Raw genomic sequence first — 25,383 nt, 5'->3', positions numbered from 1 at the left:
ATTGCTTTATTTCGGTTCTGCTCCCGCACGGCTGTAACGTCGCTTAGCAACGGCGTGCTTTGAATGGACAACATCGCCGAAAACATGGGAGGGCTTTTGCACGCGCGTAACTAAATCCAGCGGCTAGCTTGTGCCATTCACGCCATTACATACGCAAATCATATATCATGGGTGCAGTCCAACGCAAGCTGATGCTATTTTCGGCAGGAAGTGCGCATCCGAGAGAACACGATCAATCAAAAACGTATTCGTGGTGAGTAAATTAAGTCTGTTTGAGTTTTCGTTATAGCCTGTTTCAAGAAAAACGCTCGCATATTTTTCAGGGATACCAAACCGAGAGTGGATGCCGCGAACTACACGGTGGAAAATGCAATTGACACAACTGTCACAAGATGTCCAGGAAACGTCAACGGACAGCAGTTCGTCATACGAAATTGCCACGTATGCTCGTTTACGTTCCCGGTTCGCACGTTGAGTAATACAAATAGGCGTGCTCGATTGCACACAAATGCTAGCGAAAAGCGAGTCATCTGCAGAAAACAATAGCAGCATGTATATTGTATTGTATTGTAGCAGCATGTATATATTATTTCATGGGGCTCATCGGGTTGTATTTTTCCGTTTGTTTAGTTATTGCTCTGCATTTCCACGTGCCCCGGCACGTGATATATTGCATCATGTGTCATCCCGGTCATTCACTTCATAAGACATGCAACTTTGTTGCACTTTTTGGTATAAACCTGGTTCAAACACGTACCATCACAATCGCATCCACGTGCCACCTATAATGTCCGCCGTCGACAGCTTAGAATAAAGTCATTAACCTAGAATCCTTGAAACTGCCACCTAGCAGGTGCGCTCTATATAAGCGATTCGTTAAATTGAAAAATTCGTTAGTGTGAGTCTCATAAAATGCATATTTTAATATCGTATTATTCTGCTCTTTCCATTAGACACCATGCTTGAATGCATGCTTCAGTGCAGTATATCTCAATATGGACACTGCCTTACGCATGATATGGGATGTGTGAATATTAAAGGTGTGTATAATTAAAAGACATGAAAGAAAAAGAAGGCAATAATACTGTTAGTCTCGTAGGTCTAAAAAAAATCAAATCAGCTTAGTCAGGGTAGTCAACTATGTAGAAGAACCATAATATCCTTCTGGGCCAACTGCCTTCCATGCATGCTTGTCTTGCGCACGGTAGCCACTTGTGTCCAGTTTGTTTTTTTGCATTGTTCACATATTCCAGAGCACTCCTGGAGATAAATGCTGCCATATGTGGCCTACTGGCAGTTCCAACAACATAGACTATAACCTGAGTTCTGAATACCGTTTTATTATATCCCAAGATAAACTTTCACACAGAACGCCAGCCTCTATGTACTGGATCACATCAACTCTGTGACGATTGATGACTGCACTAACTGCAACATTGTCCTTGGCCCGACGCAGGGAAGGTAAGGTCTAAAAGACCTGCAATCCCTTGTGCTAGTCGGTACATAATTCGCTGGCGTGTGTTTGCTGTATGTGCAGTGTGTTCCTGCGCAACTGTAACAATGTGCGACTTGCGTCTGCGTGTCAACAGCTGCGGGCCCGCGACTGCTTTGCCATCGATTCTTGGCTCTGTTGCTCCACTCAGCCATCCATAGAGTCCTGCTCCGAGATGCGATTTGGTTGTCTGACGCTGGCATACGAACAGTTCCCAGGCAAGTCTGCTGATCACCAAATAAATCATAGTGGAATGCATGCACATTGTGAACAAGGAATCAAACCAGCGAATTAGATGCTCACACAGAGGCAAGAAGCGCACAGGACGATGCTGGTCCTGCCAGCATTGTCCTGTGCACTTTGGCATCATCTGTGTGAAGCGAAGTACAATCCTAACTTTCACTGGTATTGGGAAAAAGGAAAGCTACTGCACAGCACTGCTCCGCAGTTTTCTTATAGGCAGCCCAATACAACCCGTTTTCAATTTGTACATAATCAATGCAATTTGTATACTACTGTATTGCAATTTTGTGTGTAAAGTAAATCGGCCTCAACTAACCTCTGCCTAGGAATCGAAATGTGTTACATTGAAGTCTTCTGCAATGTTTGCAATCTGTGATACTTGAAACAAAATGACATGATATAACACAATGATTTGCTCCTCCAGAGCAGCTAAAGAAGGCCCGGCTCAGTCCATTCAACAACCACTGGAGTGAAGTGTACGACTTTACTCCGACCATACCAGAGCCAAACTGGTCACTGCTACCCCCAGAGGCAAGTGATGACTGTAGCATTGTCTTGGTAGGAATTGAATGCACATGCAATTCCCAATACTTGGCAGTCTGCATGAATATGGCACATTAAGTGAAAATGTCGTTATAGTAACCTTGACATAAATGCGTTTTAATAATAGTTATTTTATTTCTCAAATCATTTGTGAGTGTGGTCTATGTGAAACTTTGGCAAGTTGTTGAGAGCTTTTGAAACTATAAGAATTAAGTATGCTGTAGAGATTTGAAGGTTGTATCGTCGGTCTCTGATATGCAGTGCAGTGCAGTTGAAGATCTCTAATGCACTATCAGCATATATTCAAACACTAACAAGTCAAAAACAACTAGAATGCATAGTTGCATTTTCAGATTTATAGCTGAATTTGTAACAGTGGCTTTGTTCAGGCTTAAAAATGTACCTATAGAACTGTGCCAAGCTTATGAACAGCTTACACAGCGATTGCACACAGCGCAGTCACATAATTACGCATGACAACTGTTCTTATTAGTTCTTTCCTATTTGCAATTTCACTTTATGCCGAGGTTAAATGCACCGGTTCATGCAGTTGTTTATGGGTTTTGCAAAAACATGTGAACATGATGGATATCAGCACCTAATGCCAACATTTTGCAACATGCCAGCAATGGGACATGTTGACCCAACATGATAATTTGTGGTATTAAAAGTGCTCAGAAAATTGCAGTCATATTTTTATCATGAAGAACAAAATTTGAGCATGCGACAAACTTGTCAGGAGCCTCCACTGTTCTCAGCAACTGTTTTTATTTGCTATTTTTTTTCTCACTCATGCAACAAGAATGATAGACACAATGCATGTGAAAGTACTGAAGTTGGGACTTACCCAAAGCAACTTGATCGTCTCATTAATATTAGCATGGCTTTACTCACGCATGAAACTATGTAAATATCTTTGTACAGTCAAACTTCAATATAACAAACAGATATTGATTAATTCATTCATTTTATTTGTTCTTCACAACAATTACATATCATGCTAGGGGCCAAGGAGAAAAGCCATTACTTGGTGGCTTGAGGGAATTATTAGTCCAGTCTATGTTATTTGTGCATTACAATTCATTTCATTTCATTTTATTACCTTAAAGACTCACGAGGGGTATTACATAAGGGGTGGGTACATATATTTTGGTGAGCAAGTGTTAACACAACGAAACATGACTGGTAACATTATTGGCAAAGTTGGATGAGCACGTGATGGCTGCGACGTCATTGGGTAGGTCGTTCCAGTCTGCTGCAGTACGGGAAAAAAATGATGTGGCAAAAGTGGTAGTTCAGGCACGAGGTTGGGAAACTTGAAGTGGATGACGAGTGCGATGAGATATGCGGGCTGGAGGGACAATGTAGGGTGCGCGACCTAGTGAACTATGGAAAAATTTATGAAACGAGCAAAGGCTGGCAATGCGGCGACGAAGTGATAACGGCAATAAGTCAGATTCAGCTTTCAAAGCTGACACACTGATGTCGTAAGAATATGATGAATGGATGAATCTGGCTGCTCTGTTTTGGACTGATTCGAGTGCATTTATAAGGTAAGCTTGGTGCGGGTTCCAAATGGGTGAGGCATATTCTAATTTTGGTCTGACAAGGGATTTGTACGCTAATAATTTCACATGTTTTGGTGGCTTGGCAGAGATGACGTCTTAAAAATCCAAGTGTTTTATTAGCGGATGAAATGATGTTCGTAACGTGTGTACTTCAGGACAAGTCGCCACACAAGGTAATGCCTAAGTACTTGTATGATAGAACCGGTTGTACAGGGACGTTAGCTATGACGTATGGGAAATGAAGTGGGTTACGGCGACGCGTGAAGGACAAGATATTGCATTTTTGAGGGTTAAGTTCCATTAACCGATTGGCACACCATTCCTGAATGCGGTTTAGGTCGTCTTGAAGAGATGTTTGGTCAGAAGCGTTATTAACCTTGCAATAAATTACACAATCATCGGCAAACATGCGAATATTACTAGAGACATGCGTTAGTAAATCGTTAATATAAATTAGAAACAGAAGCGGACCGAGGACAGACCCTTGCGGGACACCTGACGTTACTGGGATAGGATTGGAGTTGAGGTTGTTAACGGTGACGTACTGTGAGCGGTTAGTCAAGAATTCTTCTATCCATTTGAAGATATTAGAGGAAAGGTTCAAATATGAAAGTTTTAGTAGTAGGCGTTTGTGAGGAACCTTGTCGAATGCTTTTGCATAGTCTAGAAAAATAGCATCGGTCTGTACGTTAAGTCAAGATTAGCCTGCAAATCATGAATAAAAATGGCCAGCTGTGTTTCGCATGAGAAGCCTTTTCGAAAACTGTGTTGCGCAGAATGAAAAAAGTTGTGACAATCGAGAAAGCTCATGACATTGGAGTAGATGACATGTTCCATGAGTTTGCAGGGTACGCTGGTAAGGGAAATGGGACGGTAGTTAAGGGGTGAATTTTTTTTACCCGATTTGAAGACTGGAACGACCTTACCGCTTTTCCACTCGCATGGTAGTTGACCTGATAACAGTGACTGTGAAAAAAGTAAGCATAAAAATTGCGCACAAATATCCTTGTTATTCTTCAAAAGCTTTGGGTTAATATTGTCGATACCGGATGAAGATGAAATTTTCATGGTTTCAATGAGGGACGAAATGCCAGATGATGTGAAGACAACTGGTGGCATAGCATAATTTATCACTGAGGGTGGTGCTGAAAGTGATGGCGGTATTTCAGTTTCTTTCGTAAATACGGATGAGAAGGCAGAGTTAAACATAGTAGCGCACTCAGCACCAGTGAAAACTGTGCCCGACTCATCTGTGAGGGTTATTTCTGGTGCGTGATGCAGATTGATAAGTTGCCAGAACTTTCTGGGGTTACTAGTTAGCATGTTCGGCAAGTCCGAGTGAAAAAAGGTATGCTTGGCCTCAGAAATAGCGGCGAGATATGATCGTTCAGCTTCGTGATATTTCACCCATGCGCTATGCGTCCCCCGAGACCTGGCTGACCGGTAAAGACGCTTCTTTTTGTTCTCCAAATGTTTCAGTGTTTTAGTAAACCATGGCTTTTGTGAATTAGAGTGAAAACTAATTTGGGGGATGAATCTATTAGTTAGACTTTCTAGTTTGTCGTTGAACAGTGACCAATTTTCTTGGACACTGCGGGAATGAAAACGTGACGAGGAGACTTGAAAAAATGCGTTAAGTTTATTATTTATGGCATTATAATTTCCTTTGTTATAAAGACGGATGGTTTTATGGTATTTGCGGTGCCGGTTTGGCGTAAGGAGAAGGTTAGCGTGAATTAATTTGTGGTCGCTTATTTCAGGTAGGTATGTAATGGGCTGAACGCTGTCTGGGTGATTGGTTAATAAGAGATCTAAAATATTTGCACAGTTCTGTGTTACGCGGGTAGGTTCAAGTATTACCTGAGTAAGGTTGAGGTTATAGCAAAAATCTAGGAATTCCCTTGTATCTCCATTGTTAGCTATAGGTGCGGGCTGGGTATGCCAGTCAATAATCGGAAAATTAAAATCGCCAAAGTGGAAGATGTGTGAATTAGGATGCTTTACGGACAGTTGACTTAGTATGTTAATAAGCTGACGGGAAAAATCCTGGCTACTATGTGGCGGCCTATAACAAATGCCTAATCAAACTGTGTTAGGTGCTGCATGAAAGATTAGCCACAACATTTCGAGGTCAGATGAATCTTGTATTAGGGAACATGATAAATCTTGGCTGACGGCAATGAGTGCACCCCCTCCTCATGAATCTTTACGTTCTTTCCAAAAAAGTTGAAAGTTTGGTAGATCAGTCATTATTTCGTTGTCTGTCATGGCACTGTTCAGCCAAGTCCACGGAGTAAGACATTTAAGAGGTGAAACTCCCGTCAGCGCGAGCAAGCGCGGGAGACCAGATAAGGTCACAATTGTTGTATGCGCCGACGGGGCCGTATACAGTGGCGGCGCCATGCGGCGCGTCGTAGAAGCCGCAGCGAAAAAAAAATGCAGCGTCCGGGCAGGCGGCTCTGGCGCGCTCTCAATGGCAGTAATTTCTTTCCAGGCCGCCAGCACGATAACAGCTCCACGGGCTTGTGACCTTTTCTGGTCGCCGCAAACAGCGGAGTTTCCACTCCTAAATATTTCTTGCTCCGTGGCCATGTCTCAGTTAGTATAAGCAGGTTGCTGCTTGATGACGAAACAAGGCTAGAAATAATTTCACGCTTAGGAATAAAACTACGAATGTTAGTGTATATAACAGAGAGCGAGAGGTTAGATAAAGAAGCGTTTTTGGCACGGTTCCCAGAGGGTTCACGACGAGGTGATTGCTAATCTGATTGTGAGGGCCGAATTGCTATTTCGTTGACTGTTTGTGTGGTTTCGTCGAACATGTAGCGCTTGGGACCAATATGTAGTGTCCTAAAATTCAGAGCAAAGTTTGTTCTCTTTTCTTTAGCGAACGCGACTAGATGCTTTCACGCATTTCGTATTTTGAGGGAAAAGTCCTCGCGGACGCTAAAGCAAATATAATATATATAATGTATATATCATATATATATAATATATATAATGAAGCAAATGTAATGTTCTTCTACCTGATACTGGTGTGTATTGAATATATTGGATATAATGAAATTATTGTAATGTCTGATGCAACTGTAGTACAACAAGGCTTGACTGTATATATAGTCCAGAAGAAGGTACAGCTCCCCTTAGATAGTCAGTTTTAAAGTTACCTTTCTACGCAATATGTGTTCTATGCATGGAAACCAAAGCGAAGTCGCAAAACACACCAGCCTGTGGGATAGAAAGAAAGTGCCACCTAAGTAAACATGTCCTGCATTTGCATACCCCATTATGGCAGTTTCAGTGCATTATTATTAACTTTATGAAAACAATGACCCCTGACAAGATACAGTTATGAGGGAAAGTTTTCTCATAAACTAGCTATTTGAACAGTCAACTTCACATTCACATTTTGCAAGCCTGTTAAGATGAAATATGGATAGCTCAGCAAAAATGCACCAACCTACATAGCCCATCGTCATAAGACATAGCCATCGTCATAGCCCATCGTCATAAGTCGATTTTCTGCAACACAAATGCATTCTATCACTCTCTATTGCCATAAACAATAAACAAGTGGAACCGCTTTCCATAGTTGCTGGTTAGCGTTCCTCATAACAACCCGTTTACTAGATCAAGCCTAACTGGTCATTTTGGGAGCGTAATGTAACCATACCTCAAACCTGTGGTTTTGTGGCACGAATTTTTCATTTGATCTTTTATCTTTTTTTTAAATGTTTAAAGGAAACAACATTCATAGAAGCCTTATAATCTGCTGTTTATATGTCGAGTTGCTACTTGCAATTAAGTTTGTACCATTCCCCTCTGTAACGCTTGCTTCGGGTCTCAAGGGTAACAAACAAACAAATAAATTGATTGATTGATCAATCAATCAATTACTCAATCACTAGTGTCTGCTTGTTGGTTGAATAGGCAATGCCACAGACTGTGGTCGAGGCATGCCCTATGCCCATGAGCCTGGATCCCCAGACAAGTCATGTGCCGCTCACACTTGGACCCAGCTGCAAGCGTGATGTGGAGGCAAGTTTCACTGTTCAGTGGATGGTGCTGCTTGCATTTTTCTTTTTATTGCTATAGCAATTATATAGACACTCCAGGTGCATTTCTGCCTTCGCCTTCGCCGTGAGGTTCCGTATAAGGGCGATAAAATCGTCGCTGCACGCTGTGTGCTGCATGTGAAAGTGAAAGCATGCAAGGGTGAGCCAGCTGTTCGGTGAATGGTGCTGCTTGCATTTTTCTTTTTATTGCGATAGCAATTATATGGATACTCCAGGTGCATTTCTGCCTTCGCCCTCACCGTGAGGTTCCGTATAAGGGCGATAAAATCGTCGCTGCGCACTGTATGCTGCATGTGAAAGTGAAAGCATGCAAGAGTGACCCAGCTGTTCAGTGAATGGTGCTGCTTGCATTTTTCTTTTTATTGCTATAGCAATTATATGGACACTCCAGGTGCATTTCTGCCTTCGCCGTCACCGTGAGGTTCCGTATAAGGGCGATAAAATCGTCGCTGCGCGCTGTGTGCTGCATGTGAAAGTGAAAGCATGCAAGAGTGACCCAGCTGTTCAGTGAATGGTGCTGCTTGCATTTTTCTTTTTATTGCGATAGCAATTATATGGATACTCCAGGTGCATTTCTGCCTTCGCCCTCACCGTGAGGTTCCGTATAAGGGCGATAAAATCGTCGCTGCGCACTGTATGCTGCATGTGAAAGTGAAAGCATGCAAGAGTGACCCAGCTGTTCAGTGAATGGTGCTGCTTGCATTTTTCTTTTTATTGCTATAGCAATTATATAGACACTCCAGGTGCATTTCTGCCTTCGCCTTCGCCGTGAGGTTCCGTATAAGGGCGATAAAATCGTCGCTGCGCGCTGTGTGCTGCATGTGAAAGTGAAAGCATGCAAGGGTGAGCCAGCTGTTCGGTGAATGGTGCTGCTTGCATTTTTCTTTTTATTGCGATAGCAATTATATGGATACTCCAGGTGCATTTCTGCCTTCGCCCTCACCGTGAGGTTCCGTATAAGGGCGATAAAATCGTCGCTGCGCACTGTATGCTGCATGTGAAAGTGAAAGCATGCAAGAGTGACCCAGCTGTTCAGTGAATGGTGCTGCTTGCATTTTTCTTTTTATTGCTATAGCAATTATATGGACACTCCAGGTGCATTTCTGCCTTCGCCGTCACCGTGAGGTTCCGTATAAGGGCGATAAAATCGTCGCTGCGCGCTGTGTGCTGCATGTGAAAGTGAAAGCATGCAAGGGTGGGCCAGCAAATGTGGCTCAATCTCACATGCGTGAGCGAGGCACAGGGGTGCGGCGAGGGAGAGGGTGTGTTCTTCTCCGGCGGCTGCTGCTTAAGGCGCGGCCGTGTGGACGGCGTATCTTGGAAGCGATCTACAATGTTTTGCGATGTTTGCAGAGCGCGTGTAGTAGCAGTAGCTTCGTATGCACTGTGCTTTCGACGTTTCATTCACATGGAAGCGAGAGATGCACGAGGGTCATTTCACTCACTGCTGTTGCTGCTGCAATTCCTCACTCCAGCATTTTTACAGCGAGATGGCTTCATGTTTACCTGTGCACACGACATTGTGCTTGTTAATGTAGTTAGTAAGTGAATGTTTACAAGTTTATACGGCCGATAAAACTACTATCCTTAATTGCTTCATATAGCTGTCAACTAATTTGCTATTGCAATCAATGCTTCACCTTTCGGGCGAAACTACGACTTTTTTCCTCAGCAACAGCTGTTATAAGAGCATTGTGGCATCTCTGGTGCCCAGCAGAACACAAAAGGACAATGGACAATGGATGGACAATAGATGGACAATGGCACTAATGCGGCATCCTCCTCGTTTTGTGTTTTGCTTGGTGCCCAAGACACACACACTAAATCTGTACCAATTAGCCCAAACTTCAGTTCTTCAGTATATTCCAGCAACATTTGTGGTGCCATCGTAGGTCCTCCTTGTATCTTGAAACATTATTTTGTCCAGCAAGACATACGCATACTGAACGTACATGCGGTATGAACAGATGAGGACTCAGGTGAGACCAGCACTGCGTCCTGTCTCATTCTCACCTTTGCCCTCTTTTTGCTTGCACTTGCATCATCCTTGTATCTTATTGGCGTAGAGGCTCACCATTAACCTCTGGAGGCCTGAAAGGCAGCTCAAGGGCATATAATCACCTTTTAGGACAGTTCTTACTATCCACTGGTATGTTACAAACATGAAAAACCCATTTTTTAGTTACATACCACTGTCAGTTGCTGAAAGCATGATCTCCATGACATGTACAGAGTAACCATCTCTTGAAATTTGTTATGGTAAAAACAGGGGGATTAAGATGCAATAGTGTGCAGGGTTGCTGTGTTGATGCTGCACGTTGTACTTTCATGTCATCTCGCAATATTCAAAATGGACTTCAATGCTTTTCATCACCTGTGATGACACAGCAGTCTGTGCCCGATTTCTGCCAAATCAGCGCCAATTTTCTCAAATGCTAATGGCACGAATTTGACTAAACTGCTTCCATACTTAAAGGCAGTTGTCCGACTTCATATTCGGGACAAATATTTTACGTAGTCATTTCTGGTTATGCTTGAAAAGCATTGAGAGCAACATGCAATAACATGTTCGAGGAGCTCTGGAAGTTCATGATCATCACGTGTCACCATAACAACTACAACATAAAATACATATATACATGTTTTGAAGTAAACTCTTCAGCAGATTTCAAACCTGGGACTGACACTACAGACAAGTGTGTGCTATCAGGGCACTGCTGAAGGATGAATGGAAAGAACAAGAAATGGTCCGCTGCAGTACATGTTCAGGACCACGAGTCGGAAACCTGCTCAGCAGGAGCTGAAATTTAGGCTAGTTGGTTTTTGAACAGAAACAAATTGCACTACGTGGTACAGTTGAGAATGGACAGAATGAATTTCTGTTCTTATATATTGTCCGTTCTCTCTTGTACTATGCAGAGTAATGTATTCGTGTTCTGACGCTTTTAACCCTTTAACAGCCAAGCCCATGCCGTATGTACTTGTCCCACCAGTTTTTACCGATATTGCCAAGGACGAAATCATACTAATCCACGGTGCACTTTGTTTTGCTGTGTGGTAAGGAGCCATGCAGGTCAGCTCGTTCTACCATTATTCGATAGTTTTGGGCACATTTTGCATCATTGTTTTGTCATTTACGGTTGTCTTGCTGTCAGAAGTGTAGAGACTATTACAGCAGATTTTTATGTACTTCGAGAAAAACTCTCTGCTTACATCTTACTCAGTATTTCTATTGAATGCAAGAGATAAACCATACATTAAAATTTGTTTGAAGGAGAAAATTATGGCAAATTGACAAAGCAGTGAAACTTGGCAAATTTCATGAAATTTTCCCAGAAAGAACTTGAGAGTTACAGGGATAATTGAAGCTCACAATACAAAGTAAAATGTGCTATAGAAAAGACGAAGCAAATACCATAGTTCTTGCTTCTTAGCTCCTTTTATTTCTTTTATACATCTTTAATTATTGTACATTCAAGCTGACTGATGAAGAAGTATATATCTCTATATTCTACTTGCCCTCACTTACTTATATATAACATTATTTTTTAATTAATTCCTCCAATTCACTTATGAAATCAACTAGACTCTTGGCCATTCTCCCAGAATGGGTAGGTGTACAATGCCACTGCATCATCATAATTTTTTTCTGATCAGGTTGTCCGCAGGCTGCTGCAGATGCTTCGTGTGAGATGTACACACTCAAACACTGAGCCTTATAGTGCATGATAGTGCAGAAGCTATTGCCAACAACGTTTTGCATTTTGAGCGAAAAATACAACTTTTTCTCTCTTTCTGTTTGTTTGTCACAGAGGTGCCTGGTGGTACTCTTCTGGAACGACAATCTACAGGAAAATAGCATGGCTTTTGTGCGGGGCATGAAAGAAGCGCAGGTAACACTTGCACGACACTGCATTTGTCGGGGCGCACTCTGTTTTGAATGGGTGGCTGTAGAGACGGTTTGACACGTGCCTTGGCAGTGGTGAGCCTGCAACCCCAAGAAACTCCCAGTCACATGTCCTATCAGCCTACTAGGCCAAAAACAAGAAGTGTTTTCAAGTTGCCACAATGTCAGCGACACAAGTGTCTATGTTTTCAAATAAAATAAATGTACGTCATATGCTTCAAGCAAAGACATAGTCTAATCTCGATCATTTGAATTTGAAGGGGCCCGACAAGTTGTTTGAATTAAACGAAGTTCAAACTAAATGAAACTCATTGAGTGGGGCCTTACATGCAGCGCTGCATTAGGCGGCGCATGTACTGAGCTATCACACAAGTTCCAAAAATGTGACCTCATGGCAGCGAAGCTGTGCTGCCGTGAAGCTGCACCTCAATGCAAAATTCGCATATAACAACACCCCTACTTTAGCGTTGTTAATTTTGTAAGCTGAAGCCTTCTTTGTGAACTATGTAGCATCGCGGGAGGCCCAGTCAAACTAGCGAGAGAGAGGGAGACATTTTGTGTGCTTTGGATTATAATCTCTACAATGTTGGGTGCTGATTGCATCAGATTACACGCCATAAGGCATTGCACGCTTTAATCTGATGCCACCATGAACTCAGGTTGCTCATCACCGAAGGCCCTTGCATGCATCGTGTTTCATTCTGATATTTCGCTGTGGCTATATTTCTCAGAGGGCTTGCTCTGTGGCTTGGCCTTGTTCGCACATTCACCTTCAGTTGCTCACGTATCCGCAGCATGCGAATAAATTTTTTGGTGCGGGTTGTAGGCGCAGAAATATGGTACTTGCAACAGGAGCAGTAGCTGGCGTGCGGCCAGACTGTTGGGCCGGAGGCGCCGCTTGAGATGGTGGGCTGCTGCTCATATTCGGCGGCGTGGTATGTTCGAATTCACGTCGCAAATGCTTACTTGTTTGGATTCGGATTGTTTGGATTCGCACATCTAGAAACACAACATTGACAGGACCACTAACGTCAGTTCGAATTAACCAGGTTGGAATGAGCAATATACCACTGTATAGTTTTCAGAGTAACATATAATGAAATTGATTTGTCAAATCTTATTGGCTATGGAAACAAACTTGCAAATATGCAAGCTTCTGCTTCACCTCCGGTTCACTACTGCATTTCTTACCCACGCTGAGGAAGACCGGAAGCTTGCAGGGTCTGTTTCTAAACAGCAAAATGGTCCATAGAAATCTTAACAGATTGCTAATACTGGGTAAGGAAATCAATGTGCACAAACATGATGCAGTGATAGAAGCGGTACTTGCAATGGTCTATTGTAACAGCTTTGGGAGCAGCAAAAATAGCAGTTTGTAGCAGAAAAATGTGCTGTTTGAAGCAAGTAAACAATGTTTTGGAGCAGTAACTTACTGCTCTGGTACAAAAAGGAAGGTCTGCATCAGTTCATGCTTGCTGAAACATTGCATTCAATATGTATTATGCTAAAGTGCAGATATTTTTCTTCAACTTGCTTTTCCATTGTATTATTATGTAAGATGAAGATAAGCACAAACTTATTCCTAATTAAGCTGCTCAACATGCGAGAAAGGCACATCAGGTGGTTGTGTCCTCACATTTGTTCGTCACCATAATTACTTAACATAATTATTGTTGCGATAGCAATTATATGGACACTCCAGGTGAATTTCTGCAGTCGGCATCAGTGTCACCGTGAGGTTCCGTATAATGCCCAAGTCCAATAAGGTGGTGTCTGTGGCCATATATGTTGTAGCTGTGATGGAAAGTGCGGAAGGGTGAATCACGAAAGATGGTTGCTTGCTGCGCCGTGCCTTCTCACGCATGCCAAATATTCCCAATTCGGAGCAGGTGCATGTCAGCACAGGCCTGGCACAATATCTGCGATAAACGAAAATTTGGTGCCGCATTTAGCAGTATTTCCTTTACGGCGCAGTTTGGCACGATTGGCGCATCACTTCCATCGCTGATGATGTGTAGAAAAATGATACATGAAATAGAACGTCACTATTAGCACACATATTTGGTCTCCTTGTCCTGTGTGTTGCACTTCTGTACATTTTTGCTGTGACCGAGCACAAGGGTACTCATACCCCATAGCAGTGGCAGCATTCTGGTAAACGTGCAAAAAAAAAAAAAACCTTCACACCAAGATATCAGCATCTGTCGAAATGCCACACATGGCTGAAATAATCTTATGCAGGTTATGGTACAGCTGCGATGACCTGAAATTCACACTTTGTTATTAGTCTGCACGTCATAATGGAAATATGCACGTAGAGCTCACAGCCTAAAGCAGCAACATTAGAACTGTTCACAATGTATGTTCTCCCAAAACCATTAAATCCCTGCTTTTAACATAGCACGTTTGCAATGCATTTTATATTCAAAACATAGCTTGTGGTCAGTCTTGTACTGGCCTAATTACCAACAAAAACAAGCAAGGATAAAAAAAGGAACAACTAATACATTTCATGTGAGCTAATAATTCATGCTAATAATATATTGTGAGGCCTGGGCTTGCAAAGCCACTTATATTAAGGAACAGTTTATATTAATGCTGAAGGCAATTGTGATCTTAAACAAGATAATGAAGCCACCGATTCTTAAGAGTTAAAAGTGTAGTAACTAAATTCAAACCCCTGGTTATCAACCGCCACCAAAAGTATGTTCATTCCCTTTGGAGCTAAAATTGTAGTTACTAGCAAAACAATTCCATGACCATTTCTCATTATTCATGCCTGCACCTGTTTGGGTAACTTTATTTTTGTGCAACCTTTAAATTATAGTCACTCTTTCAAAATGTCATATCTGCTTCACCTAGCTGTTAAGCAGTTCCTTTCAATTCTATGTTTTAAGTCGTGCAACACAAGAAATTTGAATGAATTCATGAGTGATATTGAGACAGTTGGCAGACATTGCTTCATTTTGCATCGTGTCTCAATGTGACATCACTTCCAACAATGTAGGGAGAACACCATGTATTCTCTTGAGAAAAAGTACATAGGCCAGGGATGTCGCTATAAAGCTAATTTTCTTCTCTGCCTATGAATGTGCATTCAGATGATGGACTTTAGTCCAGGGCTGGGCAAAGATACGTTCCAATTGTATCATGATATGATACAGGATACTCGGGCAACAAGTATTTGAGATACAGATGTAAGATACTACCGCAATTATTGTTTCCAATACGATACTTTTCATTGGTATCGTAAAATACTTGGATACATTCACAAACTGCTTATTACAGACCTGCATATATAGTGTAGCGGCAAATGTGTAAGCACAGAAATATTTGCTTATAAATTTCTTAACTCCGACTAACCATGTTTCATTTGAATGAAATATCTGTTAGCATCTCAAAGCTTTCGTTTTCCTCGTTCAAAGTATAACATTTCCATTCTGAAACAATTTATTGGGGTTGCTTTAGCTGCTCAACATGAAAGCTCTTGATACGCTGCGTTGTCAGCGGTTTTTGCTTGTTGCTTTTGTAATTGATGGGAGTTGCTGCTCTGCTTGCAAACTAGTTAGCGGGTTGCCATCTAATTACCAGAACGTCAATAAGAAGCTTCTGCACAATGACACAAATACCGCTGTGTAGTTTTACCTTGTCCTCAAACATACTATTGTTTACGTGTAGACCTCATCGCCTGCCCTCGCAGGAGGGCTCTCTGGTGGAAAGATAAAAAGCAAGGCAGTGTCAGCTTTAGAAGCAGAGTTCAGTCAACGTTTATAGTTTCACACGCTGATGTTGCGATAGCCGGTATCTTGTATCTTGTATACAAGATACATTCTTTCATGTATCGGAAACAGTACAGATACTGCCACATTTCTTGTCAGACGTATCATGATACAGATACAAGATACCCAAAGAGTATCTAAGATAGTACCTAAGATAGTATCTAAGATACACGTATCTTCAATACTGTCCAGCACTGAGCCCATATACAGCATTGTGAGCTTTCCAGCGCCCTCGTCAGTTTCAGTTAGTGCACCTGAAAAATATGAAAGTTCGGCAGTATGTTACACTCCTGTAACACGTGAAGGCGAAAGCATGCTGCACGCATGGTAATGCATTAACCCTTTGAGGCGCCGTCTACACAATTGTGCACTGCAGGAGAGTGCATCAATAGCAAAAGCACCGACGAAAGTAATGGTATTTAAAATGTGTTTCATACATCTTGAAACACTTATTATTGGAACTGTGCTGCAATTTTGAATAATGTGCGGAATGTTTTAGCAAAATGAGTGGGAAAGTAGACGGCTGGGTGTTTTTACTCTGTCAGTATGTTGTATGCAGCGGGCTCACTTTCATTGTTTTTCACAATGTCATGCACCAGGTATAATTTTCAAGTGGCTGGACAAGTGCTTTTCAAGCTTTTCAAAACACGAAATAGTATATATTCTCACATTTGATGTCCATGGAGTGAGTTTTCGCATGGAGTAAAAATTTTGTAAACTTGACAAAACTCGCTAAACAATTGAAAGTTCTTAATATTTTCAGCAGCTGTACACTTTTTCTATGATTCTGAAGATGCAATAGATGTGGTGAAAGCAAGTTTTCAATCAATGGGATAAAGTGGCGTCTGAAAGGGTAAAATTATACAATCGGAGGGGTCAGACTTCCTGCAAGACAAAACAAGGCGCAGTGTGAAGCTAACGTATAGCACTGTAGATTGACCTCAACGACACAAACGAGCACCTAATGCACTACCTAAAGGTTCTTTCATTCGTTCGTTTTTTCATTTCATCATTCAGCTTTCTTTAGCCATTGTATCTTTGCTCGCTTATGGGGGTATGAGCCATTCCTGATTGATATTTTTTGCTTCACTGGACTAGACGCCGCTTTTTTCGGGTATGAGCCATTGCAATGAGCCCCTTAAAGGGGCCCTGAACTACTTTTTATCGAAGTGGAGAAAGACATTTGAAGTGAAGATAAGCTATTTCAGAACCACTTTGCCGCAAAAAAATACTTCAATGCATGCTGTGCTCCCCTTCCTCCTCCAATGCCTTGCACTGCGAACTCTACAGCGGAGACGTAGCCTTCGCAATGCAAAGTATTTGGTGCACAGTTCAAATTTCCGATTTGGTGCCTATGCCACGTTAAACATAAGACAAACGTGGCTGTCCTCAGAGAGCTGCAGTGTGCTTAGCCACTGGACTCGTGGTGGCATCTCGCGGCGGCCGCGGTGTAGCCGAGCGCAGCGACCGATAGCAGCCGCATATTGAAGTGTGCTTTATGACGAAATAGAGCACACAGAAAAGAGTGAGGATCGTGGGGTTTTCGAAAGAAGAGCATTTGAGAAAAAGGTGACTTCGCACTCCGCTTGTGAGCTCCACAGTCCGTGTATGACAGCAGAACTTGGCTGAGATGTTCACAACAGCATATGCTACCCGCAGACTACATTATTTCACAATGTCCTAGGGGTTGTTCAGGGCCCCTTTAAGTTGGTCTTAATTACTAATTCAGTTTCTTCAACAAGCCTGCAGTCCATATAACTTTCCTCATGGGTATGGCACGGCCATGCAGACCCTATCTTGAAAGCAATCTGCAACGAGCACAGAGTCTAGGTATGCCGAAGGCTCACAGCTTCATGTGCGCAGTGTTCTCACTGCTTAGTCCACATTGAAGCCGAGAGGCAGCACGAAACTCGATTCGCTCGCTGCTGCTGCTGCTTTTCCTCATGCCAGCACTTTGACGTCAAGTGTATGAGCTCATTGAGTAAGATGCTTTTCTGTTTGCCTTACGCATGTGACACCATGCTTGTTCATTTAGGTAGTAAGCGAATGTTTATACGGCTAAAAAAGCTACGATTCTTACTTTGTATAGCTGTCTACTAATTTGCTATCGCAGTTGATGCCTTCCCTTTTAGGCAAATGTCTTTTTTTGGCAGGATACTGTAGTTGGGAGTTTAAAGTATTAAAACATGTCATGTTTACATTGCAGGCAGACCTTGTACAGACGCTAGAAGCATGCCTGGAAGATGGCTTGGCACAGTCCATATTCCAGAATGGACAACATGGAAAAGTTGCGAAGGGCAAGGAATTCGTCAATGCTTCTGTGCTTGTTTGCTAGTTACATGGGCATACTAACCACGATTATGCTAGGCCTGTTATTTAGTTCACTTGCACCATGTTACTCAAAAAGCATAGCCATCTTCTGTTAAGCAAATCCATAAATGATGTTAGCTTTTCCCAGAAGCCAAGCAGATAGTGCAGTTTAACCATGGTTATTGTAGCAAGTAACTTGGGTGCTGGAATGCCATGCAGCGGTACACTCACGGCTTGGTAATGCTACAGAAAGCCAATGGCATAATTTGTCATGCGATGCTAGACAGCATCATGCATCATTTACGTGCAGCTACTCATAGGGGACCTGATTAAGGTGAGGTGCCATAGAGTGCCAACCAATGTTAACATGTAGCTGTGAGTACTTCTGGTATCACATGGGCACTTCCGATCGCAATTGAGCCTGATCAAGAAATTTGCTCCTAAGTGAACTCGGTTGAAAGTGCCTCGTGCGACTGGGGCACAAGTCAATCAAAAGAAGTGGCAGGGGTATGTCACATGACCATAGGTGCATCTATCAGGGGGGCAAATGGTCTACTTTGCCCCCCCCCCCCCGCCCTCAGGACAGGGGGGGGGGGGCATGTAGGTCATCTGCCCTCCCCCCCCTACTTTTGAAACTCGAGAATATATGCGCCTAGAGTCCCAACCAAGATCACTCAAGTCTACAGAAAGCGGCTTGAAGCACTGATAATGGGGGTCTGGCCTCTCCACCAGCTGCACATGGACTCTTGGCCACATTGGTTCTTCAGCGTATTCATCACTGGTATTTAGATAGCACATTGAGTCTGCTCGGTTACAGTTTGTAAATTTTCCCACCTCCGCAAGTCTGCAGTACTCTTGCAAGTCTTAATCTAGACACTGATTCGGCCTATTTGGTCTCTCAATAGTGCAATTGAACCTCAATGTTGCAATTGAGGCTCCCAGAGCTTTCAAGACTGCTTTCCCTTATTTGGTCGTGAAAAGTGTTCTTGCAGTGAAACTGAGGCAGCATGAAGTGTTCGCTCCTCACTGCCCACAATCTTCATCACCTCAGCGTTGTGACAGCGAGTGCTCGTGGCCATCGAGTGAGATGTGCTTATATTTGCCTGTACATGCGTGACACAATGCTTGTCATGGGTGCATCTACCGGTTTAGGGGGTGGTGTGCACCTCCCCCCACAGTCAGAATTGAAAAGGAAAAGTAGTCTATTTATCCGCGCCCCCTACGCACACACACTTTTGAAAGTGGGCACTGTTGGCTGCACACAGCACAAATACAACAAAAGAACAGCTGAGGCCAAGTTTTCTATCAGAATTGGGCTCACATAGGTACCATTTATTCATTACGTTTCCCCTGCTTTTGGACATCGCCTTCACGTGCTGTAGCAGACGCGTTAATAGACGTGCCTTGCAAGCTTGCATTGCCGAGAAAGCTATTGCTCGGCTGCCCAAAACAAGTTTAATCTACCATCACTTGCATCATCCCGTGTTTGGTGGAGCCATCCAACCTAACCATCTTTGAAAACACAAAATCCAATTTGCTTTTATAATTTACTGGTATTTTATCCGTGTTGCCATTTTAGCGATTCTGACGCTAGATTTTGTGACTGTGTTTATGGCAAAGCTTGCGATCAGGTAATCAGTGACACTTTTAGTGACATGAATGAACAGTTGGCGATATTTTAACAACTTATAAGTTAGAAAGATTCCTTGGAAAATGGCCTTCAGGATTGCGCTTTGATATTCAAAAGCCACATGCAAGTGGCCGAAACTAGCTGTACGATGCATAGGCTCCTTGACCATAATGAACCAATGGTTGCCTTTACATTGTTAGCCTTCACATTGTGACAGCGCCTCACAGCACAGTGGTCACACCAGCCTTGCCATTGTGGTCACAAAGTTGAAGTTTATTTATTATTTACAAAACCTATAGAATGTACATATCATTGAATATGACAAAACCTATGTGATCCCCCAGCATTTAAACGCTGCGTGTCCAGTGGTGTCACTAAATCCATTCATTTGGTAGACGCTTGGCAAGTGTATCGGGGAACTAATTAACCAAAACGAAGCGGAGTAAATTTTGTGTTCAGATTTAGAACGGAGCAGATGAATAAGACATGTTGACTGCGCAACAGTGTAAATACTGGAACGGCTTAGCTCACTCACACACGAGTGAAGAAATTGTGTCTGGTTTTCGCGCCTTTCGGACCAATCAGTACTTCGTGGTGGCTTTCAGCTAGATCAAGGGTGAAAATATGGTATTTAACCACTACAAAGTTCGGGTAATTGTCATTGCCACGTTAACAACATGCGGCCAAGCGCGTTCCACAGGATCTAGTTCTGCTACCATGAATGTCGGCAAGCATAAAAAATTTAGGGATTATATGCAGACTAAATGCATTTTCATGCTAGGAAATCTACGTTGGCTGTGTTCTTTTGAATCATGCCGTATTTTTAACCTTCCAATCTGAAGATAATGAAAAATTTAAGCTGTCACAATCCAGTATGTAAATATGAGAGGTAGACAATTGAATATTGACTTTTTCAAATATGAATTGAATACGAATAGTAAGTATCGAGTATCGAATAGACTAACGCAGACACACATATTTGCAGCAGGAATATTTGTTTCAATATAGTTAGGAACACGCTTGCTCTGATGAGACAGTCAACTATCAAGCACAATTAAGATAGTTTTAAGCACAACATCGTAACAATCATGAAAAAAATAACACAAATGGCCGCTCGACACCTTTAAGCTTGGTGGCAAACACGCTTTCCAAGAACGACAGGCATTTGAAACTGAGCAACCCTTCTAAAATGCACAATAAATGGTTTTTGAAATATCATTTTTGGAAAAGGAAAACAAAACACTAAGGAGCTATTCACATGCCCTAGAAAGAATACAGAGCCTTTTACAAGAAAAAAACATCACTGGTTGTAACGTAACAAATAAAACTTCTACAAGACTAGGCTGCAGGAAAGACTAATTGGTAGGCCATAAGCACCATATAGCCAGTTGTCAAGTATTGGACAAAAAGAAAGGGAACCAAGGGGCCCAGTTTTGTAAGAACGCTCGCATGTATTTGTTAGTCAGAACCACATGAAAACAACAGATAATGAAGAAACGGAAAGCATAGGATAAATTATTTGTAGTTTCTAATTGAAGTGCAAGAATGAGAAGCTGATGGCAAATGGAGGAAAAACTCAACTTGCTGACGGTGAGAGCCAAATCCACAACCTCTGCATTACGCGCACGTTGCACTACAGATAGTGCAACAGCGACGACGGCAGTTCCCACGTCTATGCAGTCTTGGGTATTTATGTATGTGTGTATACAAGATCTAACCCAAGGAGTGTTAACCACGCAAAAGTTGCACCGCAAAACCGGAAAAAAAAAAATTAAATTGGGGGGTTTTATGTGCCCAAACCACGATCCCATTATGAGGCACGCTGGCTCCTTCCTACCCGGAAGGAGCCGGGTGAGAGGGAGGTTAGGTAGGTGCCGCTAACCTAACCTCCGCTCCCCTTTGAAGGAACCCTCCATTGTGTCGGGCTTTGTGGAAACGAACACGAACATGTAGAAATGAAAAATGAACATGTACTGCACAAGTCAAATGAGGCAGGGCAGTGCAGCTGCCGTTGCTGGCGTGGGACATCAATGTGGACAGAGTAGCGGCGGCACAGTGATCCCAGGTGGTACGTAGTGCGAAGATAACTTACCAAGATATATATATATATATATATATATATATATATATATATATATATATATATATATATATATATATATATATATATATATATATATATATATATATATATATATATATGTATATACATATATATATATAAAGAGAGGGAGGGAGGGAGGGAGGGAGGGAGGGAGGGAGGGAGGGAGGGAGGGAGGGAGGGAGGGAGGGAGATAGAGAAGTGACGCCCTGCCACCCCACTCGAAAAATAGTTGGTATGCCACTGCATATGACCATGGTCCACAGCTGTTTAGAGTCGGTCAGACGGAGGAGCAGGAGGGGCATAGCTTTAACCAAGAGTTCATAATTAATGCTGGTAAAGATAAATATGCCTACCAATGCCTATTCATGCCCAGCACCTTCCAAAATCCAGTAGGGCATATTAAAATACAGCACCAAGGCCATTCAAGGGACACCTTCAGCAGTCGGATATTTGCTCTTCTGGCAAAATTAAATGAGCATTTGTCCCCTCTCTCTCTCAGTAAAACCACAGCCCAGATTATTAACAGCTTCAGCAGGATTTCTTATAGGTTCCCATTCAATTTTGTAACCAATGCATGTTGCAGCTGAGAGTTGTTTTATTTTTATTGTTTGTAGTCTACATGGGGCTAAGACCAGTTTCCTGAGGTGTCGAGGTGCTGTCATCATGAGCTGTTAACAAGGTCCTTTTTTGACCCACAACAACCAATGCACAGAACTCCCATTAATTTCAGTGCATGAAAACAGTTGCAAGATGCTTCAGTGTTTCACAACGATGTTAAATTTATGCCACTACTAAACAAATTTAAAAATTCAGCAGCATGTTACACTCCTGTAACACATGAAGGCGAAAGCCTGCTTTACACATGGTGATGCATTAAATTATGCAGTCAGAGGGGCAAGACTTATAGCGCGACATGAAGAGCCACAGTGTGAAATAAATGTATGGCGCTGTAGGTCAATCTCCTCAACGACGCATGCGAGCACCTAACGCACTACCTGAAGGTTCTTTCGTTTTTTTCTTTAATTCCTTGATAAATATTCAGCCATTGCATATTTGCTTGCTTATGGAGTATGACCCATTCCTGATGACATTTTTTTCATATTTTTTGCATCACCGGACTATATGCCGCTTTTTTTCGGATATGAGCCATTGCAACGAGCCACTAAAGGCTTTCACCTTAATCATTTTCTTCATATCACAGCCCAAATGGGCAGTTTCCATGAATTGAAAATAACATTGTTTATAGCATGTACATGGCATAGTGCAACAAATTCCAGTAAAGGGGTCCTAATGATATAGCTTCAGGAACAGAACAAAGAACAACTAACAGCTTGCATTGTGCATGATTATAGAGCTTGACTACAATGTTAAGAAGTGATATTTTCACCTGTGGACACCTGAATCTCGCAGGATCAGCTGTTGCTCTCGAGTACACGGGCATGGACTGCCGACAAGTATGCCAGCAAATTGCTGCCGGACTGACACCAGGAACACACTACATCTCTCCCCAAGAGCTAGAGACGACAAAAAAGCAAATCGAAGCTGCTTTCAACACAACCCAGTGCACCTTCTCTTGACGATTTATTGACGATTTATTAGTGGGCTGTGACGTCATTGAAGTCACGAATGGAGCAAAGATGGGACTGGCAAGCATCATCTTGATGTATCGGGAGGAACTATTTGGGCTGGAGTCCACTTTCCATATTCAAATATGTGTAAAATGCATTGGAGAGGGGGGGTGGCTATGCACCCTCTCTACTCCCCAAATTTGGTTTGCCAACAAGGGGGGACTAAATTACCCAACATTTGGTGTCCTGTACAGCACATGCCTGTGAAGGAATGAGACACTGAAAAGCGTTCATCATATGTTGAGGTAAGTTTAAGAGCTCCGGATTAGTTACGCAAGCTATATTTTTCTTTGTGTTTGATCAAATAATCCATAGTCACTGTTTGGGAAGCCTGGTGAAGGTTTGGGAGATGGTGGTCGAAGTAAGCAAATATGGTATAATGTTGCACATCTGTTAGCCTGAAAACATTGTCGCAATGTGCAGTAGTAATTCATTTAAAACCTTACTTAAACGTCAGGTTCAGAACATACAGTTACGATAAGTGTCAGCAGCCCTACGTCTGGTACAAACTTTGCATTTTGTTTTTCTCAATCCAACACATGTGGCTATTGTTCCTACATACTATTGCAGTACTGTGCTGGTTTTGATGTCTCAATATTTTGTTATTGCACTGCTGGTGATGTACAGGGCAAAATGTAGAGCAAGGCTTAGTATAATCAGAATGAATAATAAAAGTAAACCAACAGATCTGTGTAAATGTTAGTGATTACAGAACCATACAAAGTGAATACACTGTTTCACCAACTTCTCACCCAATCCAGTGCAATCGTACAGGGAGTTTGAAGTGCAGTGCTCTAGTACGCTGCAATATAAAGTCACCATTGCTATTTTGCCTACTCATGTGTTTCAGTATATTTTGTCAATACTAGAAAACCCTATGTCACATGCCCTTAATTTATGCAAACTTCATTACGAGAGATTGTCATAAAAATTAGACGCACGCAAAATTTTCAGGGATGAAATATGGACACTGTACTCAAAACTGAAAATTTATTTTGCCAGGTAATTTTGCTGGCTGTGCCCCATAAGATGTGGTGCATTCAATTTATTTTGCTGGCTGTGCCCCATAACATGTGATGCATTCAATTTACTTGGCTGCACATGCTTGCACAGTGCAAGAAACAGGGTTGCGTGCACAGGCACACCAAATAGTTTGGTGCAGGCAAGCCAATGCACCTCTTGGACAGCAAATGACGTCGCACATGAAGAATGCCTGTAACCGAAGTGCCATGTAGAACTCTGTGCACTGTATCGAAAAGACAAACATCGTAAAAAGAGCAAAGGTGTTTTTGAGGCTGAACATTTCGGCAGAATTACCTGGTTGGTTGGGAAATTGATTAGGACTTTCAGTCTGACTGCAACCAAATAAGTGAATTTTATTAGCCCGGCATTTCGGAGGCTATTCAGCTCCTTCTTCAGGGGGAATTCTTTGGGGGTGGCGGTGTGCAGCTTTTAAAGGGCCCCTCAACAGGTCTGTCCATTTTGAGATGACAAGCGCAAAGCATACATTGCACGATAACGATCGTTTCTGCAAAGTATTGCATTGCTACATGCCGTGGAAAGATCCGAAATTTCAATCCGAATGCCATTTTCCTCTTTACTCACGGCCGCTGCTCTCCAAGCCGGACGGTGACGTAGTCATGCCCTTGCGCCTTGCCCTTCCGTATCAAAAGCATTCATTTGTGTGAGCGTTCCACCCACTTGTATTTTCGATGTAAAGTATTGCATAGTGGCTTCTCTATATTTACACTACCTGAAAAACTAGATTTCTTAAGTGATCCAAAATTCTGTTGCAGTTGGCCTTCAACAGTTATCTGTTGCAGGAAAGGCCCACACTAGGCACGAGTTTCCAGTGTCCCCTGAGGTGTATTTAGATAAACCCAATGGCTCAACCACCACTCTCGCCCTTCGGCAGTGGCCAAAAACAAATGTTTTCAATCTCATAGGAACATCGCCGCCGCACTGTCAAGGTCAATGCGCAGCTCATGTATGGAGCTTCACATCTCCAGAGATACAGCCAACACGCGGTGCATTTGGCTGCATAAACAAAGCCAAGTGTTCGCTTGATCACGTTCTGCTCAACCGGCTTCACAGCGGATGCAG

The 25,383-nt window shown here is 42.5% G+C and overlaps 1 protein-coding gene across 2 annotated transcripts; it reads left to right on the top strand.

The window, feature by feature from the left end:
• The first annotated feature begins 81 nt into the window (after positions 1-81).
• Positions 82-23,965, top strand: LOC135906508 (protein XRP2-like). 2 transcript variants are annotated; one of them, XM_065437934.1, is made up of 9 exons: positions 82-253; positions 324-441; positions 1,370-1,461; positions 1,538-1,710; positions 2,160-2,266; positions 7,777-7,884; positions 11,735-11,815; positions 17,815-17,905; positions 23,063-23,965. In XM_065437934.1, the coding sequence occupies exons 1-9, from the start codon at positions 168-170 to the stop codon at positions 23,227-23,229; spliced, it is 1,023 nt and encodes a 340-aa protein (XP_065294006.1). In that variant the 5' UTR covers positions 82-167; the 3' UTR covers positions 23,230-23,965. The 2 variants fall into 2 exon arrangements, with proteins under 2 accessions (XP_065294006.1, XP_070380821.1); XM_070524720.1 differs by lacking the exon at positions 7,777-7,884.
• Positions 23,966-25,383: the final 1,418 nt, after the last annotated feature.

The sequence above is a fragment of the Dermacentor albipictus genome, chromosome 9 (assembly GCF_038994185.2).
Source record: "Dermacentor albipictus isolate Rhodes 1998 colony chromosome 9, USDA_Dalb.pri_finalv2, whole genome shotgun sequence".
Lineage (NCBI taxonomy): Eukaryota > Metazoa > Arthropoda > Arachnida > Ixodida > Ixodidae > Dermacentor > Dermacentor albipictus.
Note: the sequence above shows the minus strand (reverse complement) of the source record. Positions and strands in the feature narration are given on the sequence as shown.